The sequence below is a fragment of the Tachypleus tridentatus genome, chromosome 11 (assembly GCF_004210375.1).
Source record: "Tachypleus tridentatus isolate NWPU-2018 chromosome 11, ASM421037v1, whole genome shotgun sequence".
NCBI classification, from domain to species: domain Eukaryota; kingdom Metazoa; phylum Arthropoda; class Merostomata; order Xiphosura; family Limulidae; genus Tachypleus; species Tachypleus tridentatus.
The window spans coordinates 2,188,325-2,199,280 of record NC_134835.1 but is presented as its reverse complement, the minus strand read 5'-3'; the positions used below and the strand labels follow the sequence as shown (position 1 = coordinate 2,199,280).

Sequence of the window (10,956 nt, the reverse complement as noted above, 5' to 3'; positions counted from 1 at the left end):
GTCGTTTCTTAAATTATGTGTACGAATTTCAACATTATCTCTTGAAGTGTTCGAAATCTTATTTGGCGTCAAGAAGTTGGGACTGTTGGTCACGTATTCGCTATTGCTAGTTGCTGTATTAGTTGTACGATAAACGTAGACTTGCCATAACAGGATATTTTTAGAGAAGCTCCCTGTATTGTATGAAGAGAAAGATAGTGTTAATGTATAGATCATTATTCTAAAAGCAATTCTTTATCTAACACCTTAAATGTAAAAGTTAGGAGCAGCTGCTGGTGAAATCTCCTCATATCTTCCAAATGACGTGTCTTTATTAGTTCATCTAAATATACTGCTTGCACAGACATACCTTCTGATAATATTTTTATCAAATAATAATATGATCCACATAACAGAGGTTCATTACTTAGGCAAGACATAAAAACAATTCTTCAAATCGGCAGAAAAACCAGAAGAGATTAGCAGAATATTCTAAATTTATTGGCTGACTTAAAAGCTAATACAAGTCTTTTTATCTGTAAAGTAACTGTAACTTTCCTGTTAGTCATCAATGTAACAGCTAATTGTTGTGATTGGTTATTATTAGTATAGCCACTGTTTCTGACGTAAAAAAAACTATTTTTTCCTTTTCTTTCAGGTGTTAAAGAAGTCAAGATGCTAAAAAAGTATGGGATATTTATCTGTAAGTAAAAATTTAGTATTCAAGGGCAATAGTCCAACTACATCTTAGTTTAGATTAGTTTCATAGATACACTTTATATCAGTTCCATGAACACTTCCTATCACTTGAACAAACACACTTTACATCAGTATCACAGAAACACATTATTAACACTTTGTAGCATAGCTGCCATTAATACATCATTATTTCAGTATCAGATTTTTTCATTAGCTCTATATTTTGTATTAGCAGAAATATTTCTAAAAATTGTAAAATGTATGATGGAGCCGTAACATTGTAATTATAACATAAGAATGCTCTAGCATTTTATTTAGTAACTTTTCCAAACCATTATCACGTATTGTTTTCCTTCTTTTTAAGTAAATAATAACTGTAAAGTTACTAGCATTTTGTCTTTATTTAGCTATAACTTAATCCTGAAAGAAACACGAGGTGTTTTATGGTTCTATGTATTTACTTTAATGGTCATGTTGTAAAGAAACAAACAAGGCCAATGTTGTAAGTAAATATGATAATGTAACAAAATCTAACCTAATAGAGTTGTTCAAAATAATTTGAACTCTTTAACCCTTCAGAAATTTATTTCGTCCATCATAAAAGCTACCTACCCTACCTCTGATACAGAAGATTCGCGATTCCGTAGCTAAAATATTACTTCTTAAGGCTTAAACGCAGCTTATGTTGTCAAGCGAGGATTGACAGAATCAAGTTGAACGATCGGATTCGTCGTATTGATAATGTGAGAAGAAATTCCTGAGACTGCGGAAAACGTGCAATTCAAATAGCTATATTTTTTTAACATAAATACACATCATTCGAAAATTTTATAATTTAACCACCAGACTGAATTAGTTATCGGGATTAGATTCGCCGTAGTAGCGGGATCTGTGGTAACGTGGTAGCATGGTAGTGTTGGTTTTTACTTTTAAATTACAGAACACGCAGAAGATATTAAATAAATATTTTATATTTAGCACTTTACTTCTTTGGATGAAACCGTTTTACTATTTTTATACATTCCTTTATATTGAAATATTGCTCTCCTGACAATAAGGATTTCATAATTAGAGAATATTTTAGTTCCAACATCTAAACGTGTACATTTTTACATCTTTACGCAATAAATACCTTCGTTTTATGATTATTTTATTTCGCTAAATTAAATGCATAAATACATTCTCTGCAAAACTTTTTTTTTTTACCCGACGATATATCCATGTCGTAAGGCCTGGCATGGCCAAGCGTGTTAAGGCGTGCGACTCGTAATCTGAGGATCGTGGGTTCGCATCCCCGTCGCGCCAAACATACTCGCCCATTCAGCCGTGTGGGTGTTATAATGTGACGGTGAATCCCACTATTCATTGGTAAAAGAGTATCCCCCAGAGTTGGCGGTGGGTGGTGATGACTAGCTGCCTTCCCACTAGTGTTACACTACGAAATTAGGGACGGCTAGCACAGATAGCCCTCGAGTAGCTTTGTGCGAAATTAAAAAAACAACAAAACATATCCATGTCGTTATCTTGAAAGCCGTAATTGTGTTTTCACATATAATTACTTGAACCAGAGGCTTTAGCAAGTTATTTTGAAAAAAATATCCAAATTAGTAAGTCGGGTGACAAACACAGCAGGTCCAAAGTTGTGGACGCATGAAAGTTAAGTCTCCATGTTCTTCAGCTTTTCTAAAACAATATGATACGACCGAGAACTGATCGCTTTCGGGAAGGAAATTCAGAAACACTTCCAAGCGAGAGATATTTACACACTTTATGTATTTAATGACGTTAGAAAACAAAGAGATATGGATGAATATGGGCTACCAAGACTAACCAGAAAGAGACCAGCAACAAGTCATACCCCAGCCGTGTTAAGCAAACTGGAACATCTTATAACAGAAAAAAATATGCACACATAAAATCATTGGAAAACCCGTTCATGTTTCCTAGGCAACAGTACGCAATATAATCAAGAAAGATTTCCATGAATCTTCTCAACCGTCCTGTATCTCAAGCAGCTGGAGAATAAAATGGGTATTTATATTGTTCCACAGGAGTATAAAACCACTCTCCTATGGATTTCTGTGCGATTGAACGGTTGTACTAGATGGATTATGAAAAGTCTGTAAGGAGGAGGAGCCTGTCTTTCACATGACAACATTACGATATGCACTCTAACTGTATTTCCAAAATCGTCTTAATAACAGGTACTAAACCTTTGAACGTACAATTCTGAAACATCTTTTAAAAAGAATCGTTTTATCCTACAATAAATGTTTCTTGTATGCTTCAACGTATCATCACACCCTACGTCTCTTGCACCAGTTCAATTTAGCATATATGGGTATATTTCTTATAAACTGTGAATATGTTTATTGCACAGCGTTGATTTATTCAAGGATTTTTTTTACCATAAACCTTTTCGATATTTTACATAGTTTTCTGTAATATACGCTTTTACGTGTATATAGTTTGAAGCTTATGCAAATTTTAACACACACCTGTTTCTTTACAGCTTTTCTGGGCATACTATTTTGTCCAAAACATAAAGCAAGACAACTACTGGCAAGAGAAGAGCTGACCAGTGATAATCTTCGAAATGTCCATGCGTTTCCTGAATTTGGTGAGCGAGTTAGGGTTCAAAGGTTCTCCTTCACCGCCACGCCTCTGCCTTATAGGACAGATAAGGCGGATGCCCACTTTACACACAAACAGAATGTTGCAGATTCTCATCTTCCCAGTGGGGAAATTATAACGAGCTCACCAGAAGTCGCTGTCGTTCTTCCAGATTTAGGCAATGACAGAAATGTTAATACTCATGTTCTGAACTCTTCGGAAAATGAAGAAAGTTATTATTTAAACTCTAGCTACACGAGAGAGTACAATAACTTTAACAACAAAATCAAATCAGAATTAGAAGAAAAATCATTAATCGCCGGGACTCCAATTTTTAAACATTTCATCCAAAATTCATCACATATTAGAATCGTGGGAGATACGAACCCTCCACTCACTGGAGAGCGTTACTGCGAAGAAATTGAAGAAAACGGAGTCTTGTGGAATTCAACTGAAGGGGGCGTTGTAGTGTTAACGTCTTGTCCAGATGACTACATAGGGAGCGCTTACAGAACCTGTTATGCAAATGGCCAATGGGGACACATTCATTTCTTTGACTGCCGTTTTAGAAAACTACTGGAATTAAAAACGCTGGTAGGTAATTACGGTGAATTATTAGGTGTTATTTTCTTTAGCCTACAAGTGCCATAGAAACAAACAAACTGTAAGATATTCTATGAGCTAAGCCTTTTTCGTATTTAAATTGTCAGAACCGATATACTGTTGTTTAACTCTATATATTGATACTCATCATAACATCAAATCATGAAGAAATTTATTGACTTCTTCAAACAGATTATAAAGTGAATAGAATGAAAATCAACAAATTATGAGACTTTTTTATTTTGTTTTTTTTTTTAATTTGGAAACTTTCATCCCGAAAAGAAAAGAAACATTTGCAGTTTCTAAAATTGAATGAACTGTTTGCTTTGATATTTCCTCTAATCAGAAATAGTATAGCATGGAATTAGAAATATTAGAGAAATTTTCATATTTGATATATTTTATTGTTTCTATTTAGAACGCAAAACCTGATCCCACTAAAACTCTGCAAGTTATGTCATTTCAGGTTTCCGTTAACTTGAAAAATGATCAAACTGACATGTCATAGGTTTAATTTTAGAAACAATAACAGATTTGACAATAAGAAAAAGTAATTTAATAAATATCGTCTTGTGATAGCAATTTATTTGAACATTAGATGATTCTTACTTGATTATGTTATAGCTGTATTGTTGAATAAGTGTATCATTCTTGCTTGGTCATGTGATAGCTGTATTGTTTAATAAGTGTATCATTCTTGCTTGGTCATACTATAGCTGTATTGTTTAATAAGTGTATCATTCTTGCTTGGTCATGTTATAGCTGTATTGTTTAATAAGTGTATCATTCTTGCTTGGTCATGTTATAGCTGTATTGTTTAATAAGTGTATCATTCTTGCTTGGTCATGTTATAGCTGTATTGTTGAATAAGTGTATCATTCTTGCTTGGTCATGTTATAGCTGTATTGTTTAATAAGTGTATCATTCTTGCTTGGTCATGTTATAGCTGTATTGTTTAATAAGTGTATCATTCTTGCTTGGTCATACTATAGCTGTATTGTTTAATAAGTGTATCATTCTTGCTTGGTCATGTTATAGCTGTATTGTTTAATAAGTGTATCATTCTTGCTTGGTCATGTTATAGCTGTATTGTTTAATAAGTGTATCATTCTTGCTTGGTCATGTTATAGCTGTATTGTTTTAATAAGTGTATCATTCTTGCTTGGTCATGTTATAGCTGTATTGTTTAATAAGTGTATCATTCTTGCTTGGTCATGTTATAGCTGTATTGTTTAATAAGTGTATCATTCTTGCTTGGTCATACTATAGCTGTATTGTTTAATAAGTGTATCATTCTTGCTTGGTCATACTATAGCTGTATTGTTTAATAAGTGTATCATTCTTGCTTGGTCATGTTATAGCTGTATTGTTTAATAAGTGTATCATTCTTGCTTGGTCATGTTATAGCTGTATTGTTTAATAAGTGTATCATTCTTGCTTGGTCATGTTATAGCTGTATTGTTTAATAAGTGTATCATTCTTGCTTGGTCATACTATAGCTGTATTGTTTAATAAGTGTATCATTCTTGCTTGGTCATACTATAGCTGTATTGTTTAATAAGTGTATCATTCTTGCTTGGTCATGTTATAGCTGTATTGTTGAATAAGTGTATCATTCTTGCTTGGTCATGCTATAGCTGTATTGTTGAATAAGTGTATCATTCTTGCTTGGTCATGTTACAGCTGTATTGTTTAATAAGTGTATCATTCTTGCTTGGTCATACTATAGCTGTATTGTTTAATAAGTGTATCACTCTTGCTTGGTCATGTTATAGCTGTATTGTTGAATAAGTGTATCATTTTTGCTTGATCATGCTATAGCTGTATTGTTGAATAAGTGTATCATTCTTGCTTGGTCATGTTACAGCTGTATTGTTTAATAAGTGTATCATTCTTGCTTGGTCATGTTATAGCTGTATTGTTTAATAAGTGTATCATTCTTGCTTGGTCATGCTATAGCCGTATTGTTTAATAAGTGTATCATTCTTGCTTGGTCATGTTATAGCTGTATTGTTTAATAAGTGTATCACTCTTGCTTGGTCATGTTATAGCTGTATTGTTTAATAAGTGTATCACTCTTGCTTGGTCATACTATAGCTGTATTGTTTAATAAGTGTATCACTCTTGCTTGGTCATGCTATAGCTGTATTGTTTAATAAGTGTATCATTCTTGCTTGGTCATACTATAGCTGTATTGTTTAATAAGTGTATCATACTATAGCTGTATTGTTTAATAAGTGTATCATTCTTGCTTGGTCATACTATAGCTGTATTGTTTAATAAGTGTATCATTCTTGCTTGGTCATGTTACAGCTGTATTGTTTAATAAGTGTATCATTCTTGCTTGGTCATGTTATAGCTGTATTGTTTAATAAGTGTATCATTCTTGCTTGGTCATGTTATAGCTGTATTGTTTAATAAGTGTATCATTCTTGCTTGGTCATGTTATAGCTGTATTGTTTAATAAGTGTATCATTCTTGCTTGGTCATGTTATAGCTGTATTGTTTAATAAGTGTATCATTCTTGCTTGGTCATGTTATAGCTGTATTGTTTAATAAGTGTATCATTCTTGCTTGGTCATGTTATAGCTGTATTGTTTAATAAGTGTATCATTCTTGCTTGGTCATACTATAGCTGTATTGTTTAATAAGTGTATCATTCTTGCTTGGTCATGTTACAGCTGTATTGTTTAATAAGTTTATCATTCTTGCTTGGTCATGCTATAGCTGTATTGTTGAATAAGTGTATCATTCTTGCTTGGTCATGCTATAGCTGTATTGTTTAATAAGTGTATCATTCTTGCTTGGTCATGCTATAGCTGTATTGTTTAATAAGTGTATCATTCTTGCTTGGTCATACTATAGCTGTATTGTTTAATAAGTGTATCATTCATGCTTGGTCATGTTATAGCTGTATTGTTTAATAAGTGTATCATTGATGCTTGGTCATGTTATAGCTGTACCATTTCACCGTTTCTTAGGTGTAATGGGTATAATGAATTTGTTTTATTTGAGAAGTTGGAATTGTCACGTGCTTTTGAAGAAACTCGTAATCAAGATGTGAAATTTTATGTAGAGTTTATATGTTGGAGGAGAAGTGCAGGCTATCATAATTAAAGTATAGAAAATAGATAAAAGTGTAAACTGTGGGAAATGACAGGAAGATTTCAAAAGAAACTTAAACTTTCACATGCAAAAAACACATCAGCTAACAATGACTTTCTGGAAACTTAAAAAGAACACTAACAGAGTTAAAAGTAGTAGATTTAATTGTAATAAGCCTATTCTACTGAGTAATAAATTTTAGCTCTTGGCTTCTGCAAACGAGGAACTATTGTGAAGAAAGAGAACAAAAGGATCAAAGAAGTATTTGGATGATGAGAAGGTTATAGTTATAGGTGATTCATTGACAAAGCATGTTGATAGGATAGTCTGTGATATAAATAGGGAGAAAATAATCAAATTATGCTATCCAGGGATATAAGTGGAGGATTTAACTAACCGAGCAGAAGATATAATAAATGAAGATACCACAAATACAGTGTTTGTGGTTAAGGGCTAATTATATAGGGATAAGTGGGTCAAATTTATCGTTACATTCAAATATAGAAATGGTTGAGAAGATGGAAATTGGGGAACATCCTGGTGCAAGTGGTCATTGTTTTATTAGGTTCAATGTTTTGCTGCCTTTAGAGATAAGGAATAATAATACTTTGGTTATAAATTTCAAAAAGCAAATTTTGAAAGATTTGACTAGAATTATCTGTTGTAAATTGGGCAGCTGGATTATTTGTAGCCACTGATCAGATGTGGAAAATTTGTAAATAATTAAGGCAAACATATTTTAAAACAAAGAAAAGTATAGCTGCAAGAAAAACGAGGTTGACTTACAAAGAGTATAAGTGATATAACTGAAGAACAGCATCACAAATTTAAGAAATTTAAATTGACTGGTACGATAGGGGACTTAGAAGATAAAGCAAGCCGGTGGAACAGGAAATTGGGACATCAAAAAAAAAGATCTATGGGAAAAGGTTGGCTGAAAATGTAAAAATTAATAGTAAGGCATTTTAAGCACATTAAGAGTAAAGAAAATGTTAGAAAGAGTGTATAGTCCTTGAGGAATGATTATTTGTTTGTTGTATTTTAATTTGGCACAAAGCTACACGACAGTTATTTGTACTAGCCGTCCCTAATTTAGTAGTGTAAAACTAGAAGGAAGGCAGCTAGTCATCACCATCAACTGCCAACTCTTGGGCTGTTATTTTACTAACGAATAGTTGGATTCATTGTCACAATAAACACCCCAATGGCTGATATGGCGAGCATGTTTCGTGTGACGGGGACTCGAACCCGCGATCCTCACATTACGAGTCGAGCGCCCTAAATGCATGGCCATGTCAGGCCAGGGATAATAAAGGAAGGCTAGTATGTAATGATTATATGATGACTGGGTTATTAAATTTTTCTTTCTTCCATTTTTTAACGAAAATTTAAGCAGTATTCCATGTCTTGAACTGTTGATAGATGGAAAGGAGATTGAACAAGATGACTGCATTAATTCTGAGCTATTTAAGAACATTTTGGAAAGTTTAAAGAAAGATAAGTTCCTGGGTCAGATAATATTTTCCCAACGATTTGAAGGAGGTTAAACACTGGATATGTGATCCACTTGTTATTAGTATTTGAATAGTGGATGATGTGGAGTTAGTTTTTCTAACTTCTCTTTTCAAGGGAAGCTATAAAAACGGTCCCAGTAATTATTGACCCACCAATTAGTCTTACATTGTCTTTAAAAAGTCTTGAAAAGTTGGCCTTTCGAATGGGTTGCATTCGGATGTTGTAGTGTCAGTAAATTTAAATAAGTTTAAGAAAAAAACTTGATAAGTATATGAATAATGAGAGGTGTTCTAATATTAAAAAAATCATTTATTTATTATTTTAATTTAGTTTAGGGGCTAGACCAATGTATTCCATGTTCTTCCAAAACGTTATGTTATTTTTACTTTTGTTATATCTGTTTTGTTTAAGCATTATGTTACAATCACTTAGTCCTGCTCAAGTTGTAGTGTTTAAAAAGTAAGTCATCACATGTATTTAGTACTGCTATTAGAGTGCTGCTCAATAGGTCATTTTTTATTTACTCCTATTATTGTTCATTTAGTAGTTAATTTTCGATTAGTCCTATCATTTGTATATTGTTTTAGTAGTCTGTTATTTTCTTAGTCGTGCGATAGCAGTATTGTTTAGTTAGTAAATCAGTTTTATTTAGTCTTGTTCTGTTTAAACACTAGGTTATTTTCACTTCTTCTTGTGATAGGCTTATATGTCATTCTACTTAGTACTGCTGTTATAGTATTGTTTAATCAACAGGCTATTTTTACATACTTCTGTTATAACTGTTTTGTTTAATTGCTATATTATTTTTACTCAGTCCAACTACAACTGCATTGTTTAAGGAGTAGTTACTTTATAGCTAGTTATGATGTACGAGGGCTGTTCAAAAAATACGCGGACTGTTTGAATTGCGCAGCTCCAGTTGGTTTCAGGGGAATCCGCTTGGTGTCGCTAGGTTTGCACAGATCAGCTGATTACGACGCCATTTCCCGATTGCAGATATCTTCATTTGTGTATTAGCTACGCGGTCTTAAGTGAAGTGCGATTTTTTCGTTTGGCGGATTTCAGAATGAATGACCTGAAGAAGCAACGACTTGCTGTGAAATTTTGTGTTAAACTTGGAAAATCTGCGACTGAAACTTTTTTGCTATGCTTAACACGGCTTACGGTGATGTTGCTATGAAGCGTACGGCATGTTTCAAGTGGCATGAACGTTTTAAGGATGGTCGACAGTCCATTGCAGATGGACGTCCTTCCACGTCAACTGACGACCCACACGTCAACAAAATCAACACCCTGGTGCGGGCAAATCGACGTCTGACTGTCAGGGAGCTTGCTGAAGAGTGTGGGATATCAGTTGGATCTTGTTACGAGATTTTGACCGAAAAATTGAAGATGCACCGCGTTGCTGCGGAATTCAGCCCTCAGAACTCGTGAGTTTTTGGCCAAACACTCGATCACTGTTCTTCCCCACCCCCCCTACTCACCTGACCTTGCTCCTTGCAATTTTTTCTTGTTCCCCAAACTCAAAAGACCCTTGAAAGGAAGAAGATCTGAGACGATTCCCGAGATTAACCCAAATGCGACGAAGGAGCTGGAGGACATTACAAAAGAAGCGTACCAGGACTGTTTCAACAAGTGGAAACACCGTTGGAATAAGTGTGTGCGTTGGGGAGGAGAGTACTTTGAAGGGGTCCCAGATCTGTAACTTCTAAATAAAGTACATTTTGTTTTATGACGTCAGTCCGCGTATTTTTTGAACAGACCTCGTATATGTACATCTTAATTAGTAGATAATTTTTACATTGTTCTACTATATGTCGATTGTTTAAAGCACCTGCTAGTTTTCTTTTAGTCCTGCTGTACGTGTATTGTTTAAGCAGCAAGTCATTTTAACTTATTCTTACTATGGCTGTATTGGTTAACCTTTAAATAACTGTTGTTTAGCTCTGCTAAAATAGTATTGTTTAATTAGTTGATAGTTTTCCATCTAACTGAAAGATACATGCAAATGGAAACAAAAACTACGGTTTATTTTTTTAAGGTGATTCACGTGAGTGTTTCTCTCGCGTGATGTTTTCAGTAAAATGCTGTAAATTTTGTCTTCACTTATTCATTATAAAACTTGTATTAACTAATTTTTTGTAACTCAGTCCTACGAAACTAAAACTTGTATTCTCAGCGTGTTAAAAATCACATTTTCTTATTATGAGCAAGTGCTTCCGTTTTTTCACTGCTCTAGTCTATTTGTCAACAGAAAATTACCAACGCTTCTGAGTTATTCCAGCTATGAAAGATTAAAAACCCAAGAAATAATTGGGTGCAGAAAGTTTTTTCGTCCATTTAATTCCACAAAAATCAATTACAACGCTCTTTAAGAATGCTAATGCACATCTACTTCCTCATTTTAACATTTTTATACGCAATAAAATGTCATTTTACGTT

General features: G+C 33.7%; 1 protein-coding gene across 2 annotated transcripts in view; it reads left to right on the top strand.

Moving 5' to 3' along the window:
• Positions 1-10,956, top strand: part of LOC143231610 (adhesion G protein-coupled receptor B2-like) — a 76,863-nt gene continuing 65,907 nt past the window's right edge. Inside the window, exons 1-3 of one of the 2 annotated variants that reach the window (XM_076466137.1) lie at positions 1-88; positions 638-682; positions 3,191-3,885. In XM_076466137.1, the coding sequence (XP_076322252.1) occupies positions 655-682; positions 3,191-3,885 (723 nt within the window). In that variant the 5' untranslated portion in view covers positions 1-88; positions 638-654. Of the gene's footprint in view, positions 206-637; positions 683-3,190; positions 3,886-10,956 lie in introns of both variants that reach the window. The other variant, XM_076466136.1, reaches the window with a different exon arrangement.